Raw genomic sequence first — 24,535 nt, 5'->3', positions numbered from 1 at the left:
AGTAACGACATTAGAAGCAGCATTTCCCTCAAAATAATCATTATTGCAAGCTACGACATAATAAAGGAATTTGAATGTATGGCAAGAGAAAAAAGTAATTTGCCCTTATTGAACCTCGCCAGATCAAATGCCCAAGGCGGTATGATATATGGCCAATATACCACGGCTAAGGGCTGTTCTTATGCATGACTCAATGCGGCCGTTAGCCGTGGTATATTGGCCATATACCGCAAACCCTAGGAGTGCCGTATTGCTATTATAAACTGGTTAACAATGAAATTACAACAGTAAAAAGTCATGTTTTGTCATACCCATGGTACAGTTGAAGTCGGAAGTTTACATACACCTTAGCCAAATACATTTAAACTCAGTTTTTCACAATTGCTGACATTTATCCTAGTAAAAATCCCTGTCTTAGGTCAGTTAAGATCACCACTTTATTTTAAGAATGTGAAATGTCAGAATAATAGTAGAGAGAATTATTTATTTCAGCTTTGATTTCTTTCATCACATTCCCAGTGGGTCAGAAGTTTATATACACTCAATCAGTATTTGGTAGCATTGCCTTTAAATTGTTTAGCTGGGGTCAAATGTTTCGGTTAGCCTTCCACAAGCTTCCCACAATAAGTTGGGTGAATTTTGTCCCATTCCTCCTGATAGAGCTGGTGTAACTGAGTCTGGTTTGTAGGCCTCCTTGCTTGCACAAGCCTTTTCAGTTCTGCCCACATATTTTCTATGGGATTGAGGTCAGGGCTTTGTGATGGCCACTCCAAAACCTTGACTTTGTTGTCCTTAAGGCATTTTGCCACAACTTTGGAAGTATGCTTGGGGTCATTGTCCATTTGGAAGACCCATTTGCGACCAAGCTTTAACTTCCTGACGGATGTCTTCAGATGTTGCTTCAATACATACACATAATTTTCATTCCTCATGATGCCATCTATTTTGTTAAGTGCACCAGTCCCTCCTGCAGCAAAGCACCACCACAACATGATGCTGCCACCTCCGTGCTTCACGGTTGGGATGGTGTTCTTCGGCTTGCAAGCCTCCCCCTTTATCCTCCAAACATAACGATGGTCATTATGGCCAAACAGTTCTATTTTTGTTTCATCAGACCAGAGGACATTTCTCCAAAAAGTATGATCTTTGTCCCCATGTGCAGTTGCAAATCGTAGTCTGTTTTTGTAGCGGAGGTTTTGTAGCAGTGGCTTCTTCCTTGCTGAGCGGCCTTTCAAGTTATGTCGATATAGGACTCGTTTAACTGTGGATATAGATACTTTTGTACCTGTTTCCTCCAGCATCTTCACAAGGTCCTTTGCTGTTGTTCTGTGATTGATATGCACTTTTTGCACCAAAGTACGTTCATCTCTAGGAGACAGAACGCGTCTCCTTCCTAAGCGGAATGGTACCATGGAATTTATACTTGTGTATTATTGTTTGTACAGATGAACGTGGTATCTTCAGGCGTTTGGAAATTGCTCCCAAGGATGAACCAGACTTGTGGAGGTCTAAAATTTTCTTTCTGAGGTCTTGGCTGATTTGTTTTGATTTTCCCATGATGTCAAGCAAAGATGCACTGAGTTTGAAGGTAGGCCTTGAAATACATCCACAGGTACACCTCCAATTGACTCAAATTATGTCAATTAGCCTAACAGAAGCTTCTAAAGCCATGACATCATTTTCTGGAATTTTCCAAGCTGTTGAAAGGCAGTCAACTTAGTGTATGTAAACTTCTGATCCACTGGAACTGTGATACAGTGAATTATAAGTGAAATAATCTGTCTGTAAACAATTGTTGGAAAAATTACTTGTGTCATGAACAAAGTAGATGTCCTAACCGACTTGCGAAAACTATAGTTTGTTAACAAGAAATTTGTGGAGTGGTTGAAAAACTAGTTTTAATGACAATCTAATTGTATGTAAACTTCCGACTTCAACTGTATATCTCCTAGGCTCTGACCATCTATATCTACTATAGACCCTGGCTCTGACCATCTATATCTACTATAGACCCTGGCTCTGACCATCTATATCTACTATAGACCCTGGCTCTGACCATCTATATCTACTAGACCCTGGATCTGACCATCTATATCTACTAGACCCTGGCTCTGACCATCTATATCTACTAGATCCTGGATCTGACCATCTATATCTACTAGACCCTGGCTCTGACCATCTACATCTACTAGACCCTGGGTCTGACCATCTATATCTACTAGACCCTGGATCTGACCATCTATATCTACTAGACCCTGGATCTGACCATCTATATCTACTAGACCCTGGCTCTGACCATCTATATCTACTAGACCCTGGCTCTGACCATCTATATCTACTAGATCCTGGATCTGACCATCTACAGAGTATGGATGGAGTTTAAGGGCATGAAAGGAACTGCAAAGGCTCAGAGACAGACACAGAGAGAGAGACAGACACAGAAAGAGAGACAGACACAGAGAGAGAGACAGACACAGAGAGAGAGAGAAAGCTGGGAACATTTCTTGGACACATGATAAGGGTTGAGGGACTAAAGGGAGGTTCTGGGAGCTTACCCACAGTGGTTCCATCCAGCCCCATGATGCATTTCATGGCTCTCAGGATCTGTTCTGTGACGGGAGGAGACATGGCCGAGGCGTACACCGCACTGTGGGAGTGGCTACGCAGGTAGTCGACCAGCTCCTAAAAAAATAGGGAGAGAGGGAGAGAAAGAAAGCGAGAGAGAGAGAGAGAAGAGAGAGAAGAGCGAGAGAGTACAGTATATAACAGAACCATGTATACTAGTACTGTATATATGTGATGGGAGGAGACGTGGCCGAGGCGTACACCACAGTGTGGGAGTGGCTACACAGGCACACACTAAAAACAAATGGTTCTAAATAGTGCCAAATAAGGGTTCTTTGGCTTCTATCCATAGCAGAACCCTTTTTGGTGCTATAAAGAACCCTTTCCTAAGGTTCTATAAAGAACCCTTTCCTAAGATTCTATAAAGAACCCTTTCCTAAGGTTCTATAAAGAACCCTTTCCTAGAACCCTTTCCTAAGGTTCTATAAAGAACCCTTTCCTAAGATTCTATAAATAACCCTTTCCTAAGGTTCTATAAATAACCCTTTCCTAAGATTCTAAAAGAACCCTTTCCTAAGATTCTATAAAGAACCCTTTCCTAAGGTTCTATAAAGAACCATTAAGGAGAATGGTTCTATAAATACCCTTCCTAAATCTTAAAGGTTCTCTGTAGATAATTTCGTACTATAGAACCATACAGGGTTTTGATTCTGTTTAACCATAATATTATATAGTTAAACTTCTGTAGGTGTTATTATTGTGTTAATAATTGTCTAGATGAATCAGGTGTGGTAGCTCTGGAACAGCTGGGGGGTCCCTGAGGAGAGAACTGAGACCCACTGCCTTAGTCAACTGTTCTCAAACGACACAAGACCATAATGTGAGTCTTTCAGAAGACACTGTCACCTACCATGGTCATATATAACATGTAACGGCATAACACAACAAGTTAAATAAACTGGTAGGACACTCTCTCGGTTGCACAAAGAGCTGTAAGCAAACCACGTCCCAAAATATTCTAATGAGCTGCCGCCCCCTACATTTTAATTATCACCCTTTTCTAATCTGTAATGGGTTCTTTGAGTCATTATGGTTCCACATAGAACCATCACCCTTCCAAAAGAACACTTGAGGAACCATCTTTTCTTAGTGTGAAGTCCACCAATTGTTGCATGAAGGAACAGTAGAGCTGAACAGTGGACAGTTCATAACAGGTAGGCCTAGTTACTTTAACACACCACTAGAGAGAGCTCATGTGACACAATGTGAGCCTGAACGCCATTTCTGACACTGTTCCACAGCCATCTGAAGACTGAATACAACAGGAAGACTTTCGGATACCAGTGCAGCAAGTGAACTAACTGTAAAAAGACCGTGGCCAAGGCAGGATTTTTAATTTTTTACCTTTATTTAACTAGGCAAGTCAGTTAAGAACAGATTGTTATTTTCAACGACGGCCTAGGAACAGTGGATTAACTGCCTTGTTCAGGGGCAGAACAACAGATTTTTACTTTATCAGCTCGGGGATTCGATCTTGCAACCTTTCGGTTACAAGTCCAACGCTCTAACCACTAGGCTACCCTGCCGCCCCAAAGGATGAGGCCTGTCATGCTCATTGTTCCTAAACGTCAACAGTAGATTAATTCAGCTAGTGGTTGACAGGACCTGGGGGGTAGGGGGAAATGAACCCTGAAACAAGCAGACATCTGGTTCTAGCTAGGGTTGGGTAAATACCTCTGCTTCAGGGCCTTGAAGGGGTTTTGCGCTAACTGAATTAAACTAGTTAAGAGAACATGTCCGAAATACAGCCCACATCTGGGGAGTGGAGTTAGGCCTGTGTCTCCACATCCTAGTCGTTTAACTACACATCTGGGGACTGGAGTTATGCCTGTCTGTCTCAGCATCCTAGTCGTTTAACTACACATCTGGGGAGTGGAGTTAGGCCTGTCTGTCTCCACATCCTAGTCGTTTAACCTGTTTGGGATAGGGGGCAGTATTTTCACGGCCGGATAAAAAACGTATCCCATTTAATCTGGTTACTACTCCTGCCCAGAAACTAGAATATGCATATAATTAGTAGATTTGGACAGAAAACACTCAAGTTTCTAAAACTGTTTGAATGGTGTCTGTGAGTATAACATAACTCATATGGCAGGCCAAAACCTGAGAAGATTCCATACAGGAAGTGCCCTGTCTGACAATTTGTCGTCCTTCTTTAGCATCTCTATCGAAAATACAGCATCTGTGCTGTAACGTGACATTTTCTAAGGCTTCCATTGGCTCTCAGAAGGCGCCATAAAGTGTAATGGGGTGTCTGCAGTCTCTGGGCTAAGTACAGCAGCTCTGTTTGTTAGTGGTCAGGCTGGGAACAGTGACACTGGAGATGCGCGTCCACGAGACTACTCAATTTTTTTCTTTCAGCCTTTGAATGAATACAACGTCGCCCGGTTGGAATATTATCGCTATTTTGCGAGAAAAATAGCATAAAAATTGATTTTAAACAGCGTTTGACATGCTTCTAAGTACGGTAATGAAATATTTTGACATTTTTTGTCACGAAATGCGCTCGCGCTTCACCCTTCGGATTGTGACCTGAACGCACGAACAAAACGGAGCTATTTGAATATAACTATGGATTATTTGGAACCAAAACAACATTTGTTGTTGAAGTAGAAGTCCTGGGAGTGCATTCTGACGAAGAACAGCAAGGTAATCAAATTTTTCTTATAGTAAATCTGAGTTTGGTGAGGGCCACACTTGGTGGGTGTCAAATTAGCTAGTCGTGATGGCCGGGCTATGTACTCAGAATATTGCAAAATGTGCTTTCGCCGAAAAGCTATTTTAAAATCTGACATCGCGATTGCATAAAGGAGTTCTGTATCTATAATTCTTAAAATAATTGTTATGTTTTTTTGTGAACGTTAATCATGAGTAATTTAGTAAATTCACCGGAAGTTTGCGGTGGGTATGCTAGTTCTGAACATCACATGCTAATGTAAAAAGCTGGTTTTTGATATAAATATGAACTTGTTTGAACAAAACATGCATGTATTGTATAACATAATGTCCTAGGAGTGTCATCTGATGAAGATCATCAAAGGTTAGTGCTGCATTTAGCTGTGGTTTGGTTTTTGTGACATATAGGCTTGCTTTGAAAATGGCTGTGTGATTATTTTTGGCAGGGTACTCTCCTGACATAATCTAATGTTTTGCTTTCACTGTAAAGCCTTTTTGAAATCGGACAATGTGGTTAGATTAATGAGAGTCTTGTCTTTAAAATGGTGTAAAATAGTTGATTGTTTGAGAAAATTGAATTGTGGTATTTTAGTTGGTTTTGTATTTTGCGCCGTGCGATGCCATTGGCTGTTGGCTAGGGGTTCTGCAGGCGGAACGGCGTTAGGCCTGTCTGTCTCCACATCCTAGTCGTTTAACTACACATCTGGGGAGTGGAGTTAGGCCTGTCTGTCTCCACATCCTAGTATTTTAACTACACATCTGGGGAGTGGAGTTAGCTTCAAAATATTTTAAAAACTTTCCAAGACGTGTTCTCCTTGCTGAACATGACCCAGGACTAATGACAAGTTCATCTAATTGACTAGGGATGCCCAGGAATGCCCACCTACCTTCTTCCCAGCAATGTATCCTCCTGCAGCCCCGAAACTCTTGGTGAATGTTCCCATCATGACGTCGATGTCTGAGGTGTCCAGACCAAACAGTTCTGTAACACCCCGACCTGTCGGCCCCACCGCCCCAATACTGTGAGCCTCGTCCAAGTACAGGTAGGCCTTGTACTTCTTCTTCAGGGCTACAATGTCCGGCAGACGCACCACAGACCCCTCCATACTAGAATAGGACACAGAGATATACACTGAGTTACATAACCTCTATTACCATCTCTCTCTCTCCCTGATTACATTACCTCTATTACCCATTTCCCTAACTGATTACATTACCTCTAATATTCCATATCTCTCTCCCTGATTAAATAACATCAAATACCCCGTCTCTGTCTCCCTGATTACATTACCTCTATTACCCCATATCTCTCTCCCTGATTACATAACCACTAATACCCCATATCTCTCTCTCTCCCCGACCACAAAAATCTGGAGTATTTCCGCACCGCCAAGTGCCAGGCAGGTGAGATAGGCCCTGCTGTTTACCCGGTTCAACTTTTCCCTCTTCTACTGGCCGGGGTCCAAGAACGTCAAGCCGTATGCCCTGTCTCGCCACTATAACCCCACGGCTACCACCCCGGAGCCCGAGACCATCCTTCCCACGACACTCAGCTGGGGTATCAGAAACAGATCCGGGAGGCCTGGGGGGGAGTGGACCCATTCCTCCAGGCTTGCCTGCCACCCTGGCCTTCGTGCAACAACGCTTTTGGTGGCCTACCATGGTCCGGACGTTGCCGCCTTTGTCGCCACCTGCACGGTCTGTGAACGGAACAAGACCCCTCAACAAGCTCCGGCTGGACTCCTCCAACCTCTGCCTGTCCCTCATCGCCCCTAGTCTCACATCTCCCTGGACTTTGTCATGGGTCTCCCCCCGTCTGATGGCAACAAGGCCATCCTGACTGTGGTGGATCGCTTTTCCAAGGCAGCCCACTTCATTCCTCTCCCCAAGTTACCCTCTGCCAAGAAGACGGCCCAGGTCATGGTGCAGCACGTCTTCCGGATCCATGGACTACCCGTGGACATGGTCTCCGACCATGGCCCTCAGTTCTCGTCCCGGTTCTGGAAGGCGTTCTGCACCCTCATTGGGTCGTCGGCCAGCCTGTCCTCCGGGTTCCACCACTAGTCCAGTCGGAGCGAGCCAACCAGGACCTTGAGGCCACCCTGCGCTGCCTGTTCTCCGCCAACCCAACCTCCTGGAGCCAGCAGCTGGTCTGTGTATTTATAGCTGTGTTCTCTGTTTGTGTGTTGCCAGTTCATTTTGTTTGTTCAAGTCAACCAGCGTTTCGTGTCTCAGCTCCTGCTTTTTCCAGTCTCTCTTTTCTCGCCCTCCTGGTTTTGACCCTTGACTGTCCTGACTCCGAGGCCGCCTGCCTGACCACTCTGCCTGCCCGCCGACCTGTACCGTTGCCCCACCTCTGGTTTTCTTACCCTTGCCTGCCTTGACCTGTCTATTGCCTGCCCCTGTTGGAATATTAAACTATTGATTATTTTGTGGTCTGCATCTGGGTCTTACCTTCATACCTGATAGTTAGCTAATCCAAGTCTATTGCTTTAAATGGCTAATTGATCATTTGAAAACCCTTTTGCAATTCTGTTAGCACAGCTGATAACTGTGGTACTGATTAAAGAAGCAATAAAACTGGCCTTCTTTAGGCTAGTTGAGTATCTGGAGCATCAGCATTTGTGGGTTTGATTACAGGCTCAAAAACAAGAAACAAAGACCTTTCTTCTGAAACAGTCTATTCTTGTTCTGAGAAATTAAGGCTATTCCATGCGAGAAATTGCCAAGAAACTGAAGATCTCGTACAACACTGTGCACTACTCCCTTCACAGAACAGTGCAAAACTGGCTCTAACCAGAATAGAAAGAGGAGTGGGAAGCCCCGATGCACAACTAAGCAGGAGGACAAGTACATTAGAGTTTCTAGTTTGAGAAACAGATGCCTCACAAGTCCTCAACTGGCAGTTTCATTAAATAGTACCCGCAAAACACCAGTCTCAACGTCAACAGTGAAGAGGCGACTCCGGGATGCTGGCCTTCTAGGCAGAGTTGCAAAGAAAAAGCCATATCTCAGATTGGCCAACAAAAATAAAAGATTAAGATGGGCAAAAGAACAGACACTAGATAGAGAAAAGAGCCGTTAAATTCTACAACCACCTAAAATGAAGCGATTCCCAAACCTTCCATAACAAAGCCATCACCTACAGAGAGTTGAACATGGAGAAGAGTCCCCTAAGCAAGCTGGTCATGGGGCTCTGTTCACAAACACAAACAGACCCCACAGAGCCCCAAGACAGCAACACAATTAGACCCAGCCAAATCATGAAAAAAACAGAGAGAGACAGAGAGAGAGAAAGAGAGAGAGACAGAGAGAAAGAGAGAGAGACAGAGAGAGAAAGACAGAGACAGACAGAGAGACAGAGAGAGAGACAGAGAGAGACAGAGAGAGAAAGAGAGAATAATAGGTGTGTGTGTGTGTGTGTGTGTGTGTACTAACCTGTAGATTCCTTCCACCATGATCAGAATCTTCTTCCAGGGCCGGTGGGTCCGAGGCTGCCCACTACACACCGCCTCCCTCAACAGACGCGCCAGGCTCTGCATGTCTTCGACACACACACACACAAATGATTCCCATTCTATTTTCCCTAACCCCTAACCCTAAAACTAACCCCTAACCCTAAAACTAACCCCTAAGCCTAAAACTAACCCCTAACCCTAAAACTAACCCCTAAGCCTAAAACTAACCCCTAACCCTAAAACTAACCCCTAACCCTAAAACTAACCCCTAACCATAAAACTAACCCCTAAGCCTAAAATAGCTTGGCAAAATATCCTCACTTCTCAGAAATGTTGTTGGTTTACTATTCTTGTGAGGACTTTTGGTACTCACAAGTATTGTAAAACGTGCACACACACACACACACACACACACACACACACACACACACACACACACACACACACACACACACACACACACACACAGAGAGGAAGAGAGATAGAGAAACAAGTCAGAAAACAATGCAACCACAAATACGCAATAGAAGAAAATTAGCACCACATAAACTACGGACTCCCCGCGGTGTTGCAACCCATAATAAGCAGGACCCGAACTACAGGGCAGGCAGATCACGTGCAGAGTACAGTGGTTAAACTGCCAGCAACACCTTCTTATGGACCAGAGTACAGTGGTTTAAACTGCCAGCAACACCTTCTTATGGACCAGAGTACAGTGTTTAAACTGCTAGCAACAGTGAAATGCTGAATACAACAGGTGTAGTAGACCTTACAGTGAAATGCTTACTACAACAGGTGTAGACCTCACAGTGAAATGCTTACTACAACAGGTGTAGACCTTACAGTGAAATGCTTACTTACAGGCTCTAACCAATAGTGCAAAAAAGGTATGAACAATAGGTAGGTAAAGAAATAAAACAACAGTAAAAAGACAGGCTATATACAGTAGCGAGGCTGTAAAAGTAGCGAGGCTATAAAAGTAGCGAGGCTAAATACAGACACCGGTTCTACCAGCAACAGTTTCTTATGGACCAGAGTCCAAGGCAACATCTTCTTATGGACCACAACAAGAAATACCAAGACAACATCTTCTTATAGACCACAACAGGAAATACCAAGACAACATCTTCTCATAGACCACAACAGGAAATACCAAGACAACATCTTCTTATAGACCAAAACAGGAAATACCAAGACAACATCTTCTTATGGACCACAACAAGAAATACCAAGACAACATCTTCTCATAGACCACAACAGGAAATACCAAGACAACATCTTCTTATAGACCACAACAGGAAATACCAAGACAACATCTTCTTATAGACCAAAACAGGAAATACCAAGACAACATCTTCTTATGGACCACAACAAGAAATACCAAGACAACATCTTCTCATAGACCACAACAGGAAATACCAAGACAACATCTTCTTATAGACCACAACAGGAAATACCAAGACAACATCTTCTTATGGACCACAACAGGAAATACCAAGACAACATCTTCTTATGGACCACAATAGGAAATACCAAGACAACATCTTCTTATGGACCGCAATAAGAAATACCAAGACAACATCTTCTTATGGACCACAACAGGAAATACCAAGACAACATCTTCTTATAGACCACAACAGGAAATACCAAGACAACATCTTCTTATAGACCAAAACAGGAAATACCAAGACAACATCTTCTTATGAACCACAACAGGAAACACCAAGACAACATGAGGCAAATGAACACCTATAATCTGCAGCAGATACAGTGGGGGAAAAAAGTATTTGATCCCCTGCTGATTTTGTACGTTTGCCCACTTACAAAGAAATTATCAGTCTATAATTTTAATAGTAGGTTTATTTGAACAGAGCGAGACAGATTAACAACAAAACAATCCAGTAAAACGCATGTCAAAAATGTTATAAAATGATTTGCATTTTAATGAGGGAAATAAGTATTTGACCCCTCTGCAAAACATGACTTAGTACTTGGTGGCAAAACCCTTGTTGGCAATCACAGAGGTCAGACATTTCTTGTAGTTGGCCACCAGGTTTGCACACATCTCAGGAGGGATTTTGTCCCACTCCTCTTTGCAGATCTTCTCCAAGTCATTAAGGTATCGAGGCTGACGTTTGGCAACTCGAACCGTCAGCTCCCTCCACAGATTTTCTATGGGATTAAGGTCTGGAGACTGGCTAGGCCACTCCAGGACCTTAATGGGCTTCTTCTTGAGCTACTCCTTTGTTGCCTTGGTTGTGTGTTTTGGGTCATTGTCATGTTGGAATACCCATCCACGACCCATTTTCAATGCCCTGACTGAGGGAAGGTGGTTCTCACCCAAGATTTGACGGTACACGGCCCCGTCCATCGTCCCTTTGATGCGGTGAAGTTGTCCTGTCCCCTTAGCAGAAAAACACCCCCAAAGCATAATGTTTCCACCTCCATGTTTGACGGTGGAGATGGTGTTCTTGGGGTCATAGGCAGCATTCCTCCTCCTCCAAACACGGCGAGTTGAGTTGATGTCAAAGAGCTCCATTTTGGTCTCATCTGACCACAACACTTTCACCCAGTTGTCCTCTGAGTCATTCAGATGTTCATTGGCAAACTTCAGACGGGCATGTATATGTATTCTTGAGCAGGGGGACCTTGCGGACGCTGCAGGATTTCAGACCTTCACGGCGTAGTGTGTTACCAATTATTTTCTTGGTGACTATGGTCCCAGCTGCCTTGTGATCGTTGACAAGATCCTCCCGTGTAGTTCTGGGCTGATTCCTCACCGTTCTCATGATCATTGCAACCCCACGAGGTGAGATCTTGCATGGAGCCCCAGGCCGAGGGAGATTGACAGTTCTTTTGTGTTTCATCCATTTGCGAATAATCGCACCAAATGTTGTCACCTTCTCACCGAGCTGCTTGGCGATGGTCTTGTAGCCCATTCCAGCCTTGTCCCTGACATCCTTGGAAAGCTCTTTGGTCTTGGCCATGGAGAGTTTGGAATCTGATTGATTGCTTCTGTGGACAGGTGTCTTTTTTTACAGGTAACAAGCTGCGGTTAGGAGCACTCCCTTTAAGAGTGTGCTCCTAATCTCAGTTCGTGACCTGTATAAAAGTCACCTGGGAGCCAGAAATCTTTCTGATTGAGTGGGGGTCAAATACTTATTTCCCTCATTAAAATGCAAATCAATTTATAACATTTCTGACATGCATTTTTCTGGATATTTTTGTTGTTATTCTGTCTCTCACTGTTCAAATAAACCTACCATAAAAATTATAGACTGATCCTTTCTTTGCCAGTGGGCAAACGTACAAAATCAGCAGGGGATCAAATACTTTTTCCCCCACTGTACTGATTCCATGTCAAAGAGCACCCTATTCCCTGTATAGTGTTCCCTGTATAGTGTTCCCTACATAGTGTTCCCTGCATAGTGTTCCCTGCATAGTGTTCCCTGCATAGTGTGGACTACATAGTGTGGACTACATAATGTTCCCTTCATTGTGTTCCCTGCATAATGTTCCCTTTATAGTGTTCCCTGTATAATGTACCCTATATAGTGTTCCTTCATAGTGTTCCCTGTATGTGTTCCCTTTATAGTGTTCCCTGTATGTGTTCCCTTTATAGTGTTCCCTGTATAGTGTTCCCTGCATAGTGTTCCCTGTATAGTGTTCCCTGTATAGTGTTCCCTACATAGTGTTCCCTGTATAGTGTTCCCTGTATAGTGTTCCCTACATAGTGGACTACATAGTGTTCCCTGTATAGTGTTCCCTACATAGTGTTCCCTGCATAGTGTTCCCTGCATAGTGTTCCCTGCATAGTGTTCCCTGCATAGTGTTCCCTGCATAGTGTTCCCTGTATAGTGTTCCCTACATAGTGTTCCCTACATAGTGTTCCCTACATAGTGGACTACGTAGTGTGGACTACATAGTGTGGACTACATAGTGTGGACTACATAGTGTTGACTACATAGTGTTCCCTACATAGTGTTCCCTACATAGTGTTCCCTACATAATGTTCCCTACATAGTGTTCCCTACATAGTGTTCCCTACATAGTGTTCCCTACATAGTGTTCCCTACATAGTGTTCCCTACATAGTGTTCCCTGTATAGTGGACTACATAGTGTTCCCTGCATAGTGGACTACATAGTGGACTGCGTAGTGTTCCCTACATAGTGTTCCCTACATAGTGTTCCCTGCATAGTGTTCCCTGCATAGTGTTCCCAGCATAGTGTTCCCTGCATAGTGTTCCCTGCATAGTGTTCCCAGCATAGTGTTCCCTGCATAGTGTTCCCTACATAGTGTTCCCTACATAGTGTTCCCTACATAGTGTTCCCTGCATAGTGTTCCCTGCATAGTGTTCCCTGCATAGTGTTCCCAGCATAGTGTTCCCTGCATAGTGTTCCCTGCATAGTGTTCCCTACATAGTGTTCCCTACATAGTGTTCCCTGCATAGTGTTCCCTGCATAGTGTTCCCTGCATAGTGTTCCCAGCATAGTGTTCCCAGCATAGTGTTCCCTGCATAGTGTTCCCTGCATAGTGTTCCCTATATAGCGTTCCCTACATAGTGTTCCCTACATAGTGGACTACAGTGTTCCCTGCATAGTGTTCCCTATATAGTGTTCCCTACATAGTGTTCCCTACATAGTGGACTACATAGTGTTCCCTGCATAGTGTTCCCTGCATAGTGTTCCCTACATAGTGTTCCCTACATAGTGTTACCTGTATAGTGTTCCCTACATAGAGAAGAATAGGAACACCGTTTCTGAGGGTGACTCAGGGGTAGTTGGGATATGAAGGAAAAAAATAAAAAATTGAAATAGGACAAATATAAGCACTGACCGTGTGAAACTACAGAGCCCTGGTCAAAACCTCGTGTGAAATAGGAAAAATATAAGCACTGACCAAATTCTTCTTATTTGCTGACTGAGCCTAGCGTAGGTCTCTGGGAAATTACCAGCAGTGGATATATAGCTGTGTTGGCAAGAGAAAGGTTGTGGGTTTAATTATACGGGGATCATACGTTGATGCACTGTAAGAGTTTTTGGCATGGTTTCTAGAAGGGATTGATACCGCAGTTAGCACAGATTTACCACTAGATGGCAGTGTTGATCAACTCTATTTGGCTAAAGTGGTAAAACTCACACTGACTACATTTACATCTATAGCAGGACTGTCCAATCCTGCTCCTGGAGGCCCATTTCTGGTTTAAATCCTCTTCTCTCAAATTAGGGGACTGATTTCAGACCTGAGACACCAGGTGAGTGCAATTAACTACCAGGTAGCAACAAAAAACAGAAGTGTTTCGGCCCTCCAGAACTAGGATTGGGCAGCCCTGACCTATAGGAAACCATGACAGCAACAAAACAAACATACATATTATTAACTACAGGCACACAGCTCAGACACCCGTGGATATCCCACAAGACATGCCACCAGAGGTCTGTTCACAGTCCCCAAGTCCAGAACAGACTATGGGAGGCACACAGTACTACATGGAACTCTATTCCACATCAGGTAACTGAATAAAGGTGAATATAAAGGTGAAGGTGACTATAAAGGTGAATATAAAGGTGAAGGTGACTATAAAGGTGAAGGTGAATATAAAGGTGAATAAAGGTGAATATAAAGGTGAAGGTGAATATAAAGGTGAATATAAAGGTGAATATAAAGGTGAAGGTGACTATAAAGGTGAAGGTGAATATAAAGGTGAATAAAGGTGAATATAAAGGTGAAGGTGAATATAAAGGTGAATATAAAGGTGAATATAAAGGTGAAGGTGAATATAAAGGTGAAGGTGAATATAAAGGTGAATAAAGGTGAATATAAAGGTGAAGGTGAATATAAAGGTGAATATAAAGGTGAATATAAAGGTGAAGGTGACTATAAAGGTGAAGGTGAATATAAAGGTGAATAAAGGTGAATATAAAGGTGAAGGTGAATATAAAGGTGAATATAAAGGTGAAGGTGAATATAAAGGTGAATATAAAGGTGAAGGTGACTATAAAGGTGAAGGTGAATATAAAGGTGAAGTTAGATAAATACCAAAAGTCATCTAAATATTAAGAACAGGTACCTGCACCACAGCCTGTTTCTCTGTATATGCGCTCTAAACTATTCAGGAACTCTCTGGAATGCCATCTCCACCCACAAGTAGGTTACACACACAGTTTACTACACACACACACACAGTTTACTACACACACAGAGACACACACACAGTTTACTACACATAGAGAGACACACAGTTTACTACACACACATAGAGAGACACACAGTTTACTACACACACAGAGAGACACACAGTTTACTACACACCCAGAGACACACACACAGTTTACTACACACACAGTTTACTACACACACAGAGAGACACACACAGTTTACTACACACCCAGAGAGACACACACAGTTTACTACACACACAGTTTACTACACACAGTTTACTACACACACAGAGAGACACACACAATTTACGACACACACAGTTTACTACACATGCAGAGACAAACACACAGAGACACACACAGTTTACTACACACACAGAGAGACACACACAGAGAGACACACACAGTTTACTACACACACAGAGAGACACACACAGTTTACTACACATACAGAGACAAACACACAGAGACACACACACACACAGTTTACTACACACACAATTTACAACACACACAGTTTACTACACATACAGAGACAAACACACAGAGAGACACACACAGTTTACTACACACAGAGAGACACACACAGAGAGACACACACAGTTTACTACACACAGAGAGACACAGTTTACGACACACACAGTTTACTACACACAGTTTACTACACACACAGAGAGAGACACAGTTTACTACACACACACACAGAGAGAGACACACAGTTTACAACACATACAGAGACAAACAGACAGAGACAGGCCACCTTCACCCTTGAGTCTAGCCTCTCAGACTAGGTGATGGGCAGGGCTGGAAATGAACACCCGCCACATGCGGGTCGATTTTGTCATTGGCGGATAAGAATGTCTATTTCACCAGCCACGTTGGCGGGTGGTCACACACAGCATTTGGGAACAGGTTGCTTTTATTTATCCGAAGACCACACTGTAGACGTTGGTCGAATTAACCTGAAAGGCTACTACTAAAAATGTGACTTTATTCTTCCTTAGTTGCATCGTTTTGTTCAAACGTTTTGGTTGTTGTTTCAATGTTAGTTTGAGTTGCAGCTAGGAAGTCATCGCAGTCGGAGATTTTCTTTCTTCATCACAGACAAGTGGAGTGTCCAAGTTACCATGGTAACGGCCTGTCCCCTTTTAAAAGGGCCAGCTGAAATGTTTGTCCCAACTAATGATTGTGTTTGATTGAGCATGGATCACTCCCCCCCCCCCAAAAAAAACATTGAGTCATTGTTCGTCTGGATTTATTTGTGTGTTTCTACATTTCCACTTTAGGAGCACATCATGTATTCCTTGTTTTTATTTACTTAGACCTGATCTATAATAAATAAACTGTATCACTCAGCATTTTGTGGCAGGCTGTTGATTCTTGATGTTCAGTTGTAGAACTATTTTATCTGTTTTTACTATTGTATCTAAATTACTCATTTGAACATACATTGGTTAAAATGGCGCAGGAGACAAAAAATAATAATTAAATTCAGCAATATACCCCCATTACTTTGTTCTACACTAAAGGAGGGGATTTATTGTTTTTGAAACAAAAAGCATGCTAATCATTTTTTTTTTTTTAATTATAATAATTATGAAGAAAAAAAATATTTGGACTGGTAAAAATCTGAGTGGCTGGTATATCTTTTATCTACCTGCCGCAGTGGGCAGTGGACCAAAACGTTTACACACCAATTCAATCACATTGTAAACATTGTGGCAAGTATAATAATTTTAAAAAGTCCCATTGCTGAAAGACTGAACTTTAACAAATGGCCACTTCAGTAGTAGACCCATGTGTCAACTGTATCGAATCTCAGCCTGTGTCTCACTCAGACAGTCTAGTGTTGGATGGACAGGGATGAGGGAGAGATATGGTAGTGGAAGGGGGGAGGGGAGGGGGAATCAGCTGGTGCCTGAGGCTTCAGCTCAGTCAGAGTCCTGGGCCCTACGGGGAGTGGTCTGCTGTGAGGCTGCTCTGAGGCCCTGAGGGCAGTTGTGAGGCCCCTTAACTAACTGGTTCTGCTTGTACCAATCAGGGCACATTACAGACAGAGGTTTTACAGCAGACGTCAGATGAGCTCATCTGTCTTGTCTACTGTACTGAGAGGGAGATGATGGCTGAGTCCTGAAAGGCATCCTGTTCCCTACAGAGCCCTGGTCAAAACAATAGGTAATAAAGTCCCAATATCAACCATGTTTCTACCCGACAACATCACGCAGCCAAACAAAGAATACATTGGACGCCTAGGGAGAGAATAGCACTGTTTTCTCTAAGAGAGTAGGTGTCTACAGTAAACCAGAATATAAGCCCAACGTGCAACAATTTCAAAGATTTTCCTACAGTTCATATCAGGAAATCAGTCAATTGAAATAAATTAATTAGGCCCCAATCCATGGATTTCACATGACTGGGCAGGGGTCGCAGCCATGGATGGCCTGGGAGGGCATAGGCCCAGCCACCGGGGAGCCAGGCCCAGCCATTCAGAATGAGTTTTCCCCCACAAAACAGAGAGAGATGCGTTTTGAGCAGAGAGATGCGTTGCGTTTCGAGCAGAGAGATGCGTTGCGTTTCGAGCAGAGAGATGCGTTGCGTTTCGAGCAGAGAGATGCGTTGCGTTTCGAGCAGAGAGATGCGTTGCGTTTCGAGCAGAGAGAGATGCGTTGCGTTTCGAGCAGAGAGAGATGCGTTGCGTTTCGAGCAGAGAGAGATGCGTTGCGTTTCGAGCAGAGAGAGATGCGTTGCGTTTCGAGCAGAGAGAGATGCGTTGCGTTTCGAGCAGAGAGAGATGCGTTTTGAGCAGAGAGAGATGCGTTGTGTTTCGAGCAGAGAGATGCGTTGCGTTTCGAGCAGAGAGATGCGTTGCTGTTTTGAGCAGAGAGATGCGGTGCGTTTCGAGCAGAGAGATTGGTTGCTGTTTTGAGCAGAGAGATGCGGTGCGTTTCGAGCAGAGAGAGATGCGTTGCGTTTCGAGCAGAGAGATGCATTGCGTTTCGAGCAGAGAGATGCGTTGCGTTTTGAGCGGAGAGATGCGGTGCGTTTTGAGCAGAGATGCGTTTTGAGCAGAGAGATGCGGTGCGTTTTGAGTACTTTAGTTTGAGAGTATGTCTACTTACTGTTGTGCTTGAACACCCAGATGGTTGCCCCTGACAACCTGGCCCCCAAGATCAGCGAGGTGTGGTTCAGCTCATCACTCAGAATCAGACAGCCCTGGAAACAAGAACAGGTAACACAGAGATAGATTAGGTGTAGTCTGTTGTCCCAGGTCTGTTGGTGCTGTATAGATTAGGTGTAGTCTGTTGGTGCTGTATAGATTAGGTGTAGTCTGTAGTCACAGGTCTGTTGGTGCTGTATAGATTAGGTGTAGTCTGTTGGTGCTGTATAGATTAGGTGTAGTCTGTAGTCCCAGGTCTGTTGGTGCTGTATAGATTAGGTGTAGTCTGTTGGTGCTGTATAGATTAGGTGTAGTCTGTTGTCCCAGGTCTGTTGGTGCTGTATAGATTAGGTGTAGTCTGTAGTCACAGGTCTGTTGGTGCTGTATAGATTAGGTGTAGTCTGTTGGTGCTGTATAGATTAGGTGTAGTCTGTAGTCCCAGGTCTGTTGGTGCTGTATAGATTAGGTGTAGTCTGTTGGTGCTGTATAGATTAGGTGTAGTCTGTAGTCCCAAGTCTGTTGGTGCTGTATAGATTAGGTGTAGTCTGTTGGTGCTGTATAGATTAGGTGTAGTCTGTAGTCCCAGGTCTGTTGGTGCTGTATAGATTAGGTGTAGTCTGTTGGTGCTGTATAGATTAGGTGTAGTCTGTTGTCCCAGGTCTGTTGGTGCTGTATAGATTAGGTGTAGTCTGTTGTCCCAGGTCTGTTGGTGCTGTATAGATTAGGTGTAGTCTGTTGTCCCAGGTCTGTTGGTGCTGTACAGATTAGGTGTAGTCTGTAGTCACAGGTCTGTTGGTGCTGTATAGATTAGGTGCAGTCTGTTGGTGCTGTATAGATTAGGTGTAGTCTGTAGTCCCAGGTCTGTTGGTGCTGTATAGATTAGGTGTAGTCTGTTGGTGCTGTATAGATTAGGTGTAGTCTGTAGTCCCAAGTCTGTTGGTGCTGTATAGATTAGGTGTAGTCTGTTGGTGCTGTATAGATTAGGTGTAGTCTGTAGTCACAGGTCTGTTGGTGCTGTATAGATTAGGTGTAGTCTGTTGGTGCTGTATAGATTAGGTGTAGTCTGTAGTCCCAAGTCTGTTGGTGCTGTATAGATTAGGTGTAGTCTGTTGGTGCTGTATAGATTAGGTGTAGTCTGTAGTCACAGGTCTGTTGGTGCTGTATAGATTAGGTGTAGGCTGTTCGTGCTGTATAGCCAACTCCTATGCATAAACAAAGATGGTAGGAATTGGCTTAAAAGCACAACAAGATCTGAGATAACAGGGTACATTACTAGATCTGCACACTCAATACAACCAACCTCAAAAACACAACCCCTGTTTATGATGTCCCTAAAGTTTCATTAAACACGAAGACAGAGAGCTGACATGGGTGAACATAAGCATTAGTTTACATATCAGGCTTCTTCAAATCAAATCAAATGTTATTTGTCACATACACATGGTAAGCAGATGTTAATGCGAATGTAGCAAAATGCTTGTGCTTCTAGTTCCGACCGTGCAGTAATACCTAACAAGTAATCTAACAATTTCACAACAACATCCTTATACACACACAAGTGTAAAGGAATGAATAACAATATGTACATAAAAATATATGAATGAGCGATGGCCAAATGGCATAGGCAAGATGCAGTAGATGGTATAGAGTACAGTATATACATATGAGATGAGTAATGTAGGGTATGTAAACATTATATGAAGTGGCATTGTTTAAAGTGGCTAGTGATCCATTTATTACATCAATTTTTCCATTATTAAAGTGGCTGGAGTTGAGTCAGTATGTTGGCAGCAGCCACTCAATGTTAGTGATGGCTGTTTAACAGTCTGATGGCCTTGAGATAGAAGCTGTTTTTCAGTCTCTCGGTTCCCGCTTTGATGCACCTGTACTGACCTCGCCTTCTGGAAGATGGCAGGGTGAACAGGCAGTGGCTCGGGTGGTTGTTGTCCTTGATGATCTTTTTGGCCTTCCTGTGACATCGGGTGGTGTAGGTGTCCTGGAGGGCAGGTAGTTTGGCCCCGGTGATGCGTTGTGCAGACCTCACTACCCTCTGGAGAGCTTTACGGTTATGGGTGGAGCAGTTACCGTACCAGGCGGTGACACAGCCCGACAGAATGCTCTCGATTGTGCATCTGTAAAAGTTTGTGAGTGTTTTTGGTGACAAGCCAAATTTCTTCAGCCTCCTGAGGTTGAAGAGGCGCTGCTTGCCTTCTTCACCACGCTGTCTGTGTGGGTGGACCATTTCAGTTTGTCCGTGATGTGTACACCGAGGAACTTAAAACTTTCCACCCTCTCCACTACTGTCCCGTCGATGTGGATAGGGGGCTGCTCCCTCTGCTGTTTCCTGAAGTCCACGATCATCTCCTTTGTTGTGTTGACATTGAGTGTGAGGTTATTTTCCTGACACCACACTCTGAGGGCCCTCACCTCCTCCCTGTAGGCCGTCTCGTCGATGTTGGTAATCAAGCCTACCACTGTAGTGTCGTCTGCAAACTTCATGATTGAGTTGGAGGCGTGCATGGCCACGCAGTCATGGGTGAACAAGGAGTACAGGAGAGGGCTGAGAACGCACTCTTGTGGGGCCCCAGTGTTGAGGATCAGCGGGGTGGAGATGTTGTTACCTACCCTCACCATCTGGGGGCGGCCCGTCAGGAAGTCCTGGACCCAGTTGCACAGGGCGTGGTCGAGACCCAGGGTCTCGAGCTTAATGACGAGTTTGGAGGGTACTATGGTGTTAAATGCTGAGCTGTATTCTTACATAGGTATTCCTCTTGTCCAGATGGGTTAGGGCAGTGTGCAGTGTAATTGCGTCATCTGTGGACCTATTGGGGCGGTAAGCAAATTGGAGTAGATCTAGGGTGTCAGGTAGGGTGGAGGTGATATGATCCTTGACTAGTCTCTCAAAGCACTTCATGATGACGGAAGTGAGTGCTACAGGGCGGTAGTCATTTAGCTCAGTTACCTTAGCTTTCTTGGGAACAGGAACAATGGTGGCCCCCTTGAAGCATGTGGGGACAGCAGACTGGGATAAGGATTGATTGAATATGTCTGTAAACACACCAGCCAGCATGTCTGCGCATGCTCTGAGCACGCGGCCGGGGATGCCGTCTGGGCCTGCAGCCTTGCGAGGGTTAACACGTTTAAATGTTTTACTCACGTTGGCTACAGTGAAGGAGAGCCCACAGGTTTTGGTAGCGGGCCGTGTCAGTGGCACTGTATTGTCCTCAAAACGAGCAAAGAAGTTGTTTAGTCTGTCTGGGAGCAAGACATCGTGGTCTGCGACAGGGCTGGTTTTTCTTTTGTAGTCCGTGATTGACTGTAGACCCTGCCACATACCTCTCGTGTCTGAGCCGTTGAATTGCAACTCTACTTTGTCTCTATACTGACACTTAGCTTGTTTGATTGCCTTGCGGAGGGAATAGCTACACTGTTTGTATTCGGTCATGTTTCCGGTCACCTCGCCCTGATTAAAAGCAGTGGTTCGCGCTTTCAGTTTTGGGCGAATGCTGCCATCAATCCATGGTTTCTGGTTAGGGAATGTTTTAATAGACGCTGTGGGTACAACATCACCGATGCACTTGCTAATAAACTCGCTCACCGAATCAGCGTATTCATCAATGTTGTTGTCCGACGCTATGCGGAACATATCCCAGTCCACGTGATCGAAGCAATCTTGAAGCGTGGAATCCGATTGGCCGGACCAGTGTTGAACAGACCTGAGCGCGGGTGCTTCCTGTTTTAGTTTCTGTCTATAGGCTGGGAGCAACAAAATGGAGTAGTGGTCAGCTTTTCCAAAAGGAGGGTGTGGGAGGGCTTTATATGCATCGCGGAAGTTAGAATAACAATGATCCAGGGTTTTGCCAGCCCGGGTCGTGCAATCGATATGCTGATAGAATTTAGGGAGCCTTGTTTTCAGATTAGCCTTGTTAAAATCCCCAGCTACAATAAATGCAGCCTCAGGATATGTGGTTTCCAGTTTAAATAGAGTCCTATGAAGTTCTTTCAGGGCCGTCGATGTGTCTGCTTGGGGGGGATAAACACGACTGTGATTATGATCAAAGAAAATTCTCTTGGTAGATAATGCGGTCGGCATTTGATTGTGAGGAATTGTAAATCAGGTGAACAAAACCTCTTAAATGTAAAGACCCCATATTTAGAGACCCTATGTGATTTTTTTTATTCTGTTCAGTCTGGTATGAGAACGGCAGCCCTTATCTGCAAAAGCATTGTGTCTACAGAAAGTTGAGTATCTTGGGTATTGATCGGTGCCTTTTGGTGTGTGTCTTTGGTGTGACTTACTACCATATATGGGCATACAAATTTATAAGGACAGGCCGAGCCGGTGACCTCATTTCAAGATGTCTGCTACCTACGTTCCGGTTAGCGTTGTGAAGCATAAACAAAATAAACATGGAATACGTCGATACACACCGAAAGGCGGGACTCCACAGATCACGAGGATGTCTTATTTGTCTGTCTGTGACCTACCGTTATTGATCACCAGCCCCGAGAGTCTAAATGTTTATTTTACACAACGTTTTCACCAAACATCTTACAAGGTAAGCTTCGATTTGGTCTGTGTTTGAGATATAGCTACATGGGGGGGTAATCAAATTAATCCTTAGGTTGGTAGGCACAAATCTAGCCAATGTTATCTGATGATGTATGACTTAATAGCAACATTGAATGTTCACCGAGTGACTATATCGTTGCGCTTCAAAAAATATGTTACCTTCTTACTATGTAGGCATCCATTATGCTGGGGATTGGCTACTATGGCACCTTGACAGTCTTGTAGCCAATGAGATAAGCTTTCCAGGGATATGCAGTTGACCCGGGTGGGACAAAGTAAGGCCTAGAACCTATTAATGTGTAACTATTGCTACCTGGCTCAGAGAATTGGAAACGTCCCCGTGACCACACCTGACAACACTTACTAAAACATCTACCCATTTCTAGTTGTTAGGTCTATCCAACCCATTTTTTACTGAAATTGTTGACATGTTGTGGAAGCCATCTGATGTGTTTCCAGCTCTGGGAATCAATAATTCACTTATAGCTTGTCAATGAAAGATGACTTTCAAAATATATATATATTTTTAAAAATATGGTTATTTTGTGTGTGCTTGATCTTGTGTATTCTGAACTATGTAACTCCTATTTATCTTCTGATCATTTCCTCATCATTTCCCAGATATCTTCTTTCCAAATATACCAAGTTTTTGCATGTCAGAATCATGTAATTACACATGAATAGCAGTTACTTTTTGGAGTATGTCTATTTAGGCGGAAATCTACATTTTAACTTGGGTTCATCGTCCTTTATAAAATGTGTTGTTTGAACCCTGGATGCTGATTGGTTGATAGCAGGGAGTTATTCACCACAATCCCGGGGTAATGCCTGTTTACAGGTCCATTTGATTTATCAACGCGCATTCACTGACCCACAACCCAGCCAGACAATTTATAAACTGAATCTCCCCTAAACATTTAGACAATATTTCCCCATGCTACTACCCTAGCATTGGTTTGCAACAGTTGGGGTTTGTCTAAACGTTGCGGTCTGCCTCTCCGACCTGTGCAACATATTTATTTGTTTGTAATCTCTCCACCGTACCATGCATATGAACGTAACGAGTGACAGCTTCTCTGAGCAAGGCAAACTTAATTTATCAGGATCATTATAATAGGATATATCCAAGGAAATGGCAATAGAAAATAAGGGGGGAAAAAAACAAGTGAAAATACACAGTTTGCCGTCATTTCATCTGCTTCATGTGATTGTGTGTTAGCTTTAGCTAGCAAAGGGAGAAGTAGCCTCGATAGCTATCATATGGACTCGCTAATCATCTGGTTGTTGCCTATTTATAAATCATTATTTATTATTTCTTGTCTCTCCTCATCATTTTACCTCTGCTAGCTAGCTACACGTTGATGATTTGTTTAGCATAGCAACTACCGACCAGCCTGTTTGGCTAGCAACTACAGACCAGCCTGTTTAGCATAGCAACTACCGACCAGCCTGTTTAGCATATCAACTACCGACCAGCCTGTTTAGCATAGCAACTACCGACCGGCCTGTTTAGCATAGCAACTACCGACCGGCCTGTTTAGCATAGCAACTACCGACCGGCCTGTTTGGCATAGCAACTACCGACCAGCCTGTTTGGCATAGCAACTACCGACCAGCCTGTTTGGCTAGCAACTTCAGAAATAACTGGCTTTTGCCCAAACTATATAAACTGGTGGCAGGATGAAATAAAACTAATTTACTCAGTAAAATAACATTAATGGAAACCTGTTGTTAATCTTTTTTTAATATGTTGGCAGCCATTTTATAGAAGCAGTAAGGCCATCGGAATCCGGATTTATCGTGACAGACACCCTCCTTAGTTTCACCTCAGGCCTAAGAACAGCCCTTAAATCAGGAGTTATTCACACGATAGTTCCCGGGTT

At 43.7% G+C, this 24,535-nt stretch overlaps 1 protein-coding gene across 1 annotated transcript in view; it reads right to left on the bottom strand.

The window, feature by feature from the left end:
• The window catches only part of sptlc3 (serine palmitoyltransferase, long chain base subunit 3), a 50,028-nt gene that overhangs the window by 12,775 nt on the left and 12,718 nt on the right, over positions 1-24,535 (bottom strand). The window contains exons 4-7 of the mRNA XM_029714711.1: positions 18,042-18,135; positions 8,740-8,845; positions 6,189-6,408; positions 2,556-2,682 (exon numbers count right to left, since the gene is read on the bottom strand). Of these exons, the coding sequence (XP_029570571.1) occupies positions 2,556-2,682; positions 6,189-6,408; positions 8,740-8,845; positions 18,042-18,135 (547 nt within the window). The remainder of the gene's footprint in view (positions 1-2,555; positions 2,683-6,188; positions 6,409-8,739; positions 8,846-18,041; positions 18,136-24,535) is intronic.

The sequence above is a fragment of the Salmo trutta genome, chromosome 2 (assembly GCF_901001165.1).
Source record: "Salmo trutta chromosome 2, fSalTru1.1, whole genome shotgun sequence".
In the NCBI taxonomy this organism is placed as follows: domain Eukaryota; kingdom Metazoa; phylum Chordata; class Actinopteri; order Salmoniformes; family Salmonidae; genus Salmo; species Salmo trutta.
The sequence above is the reverse complement of the archived record's forward strand: the minus strand, read 5'-3'. Positions and strand labels throughout refer to the sequence as shown.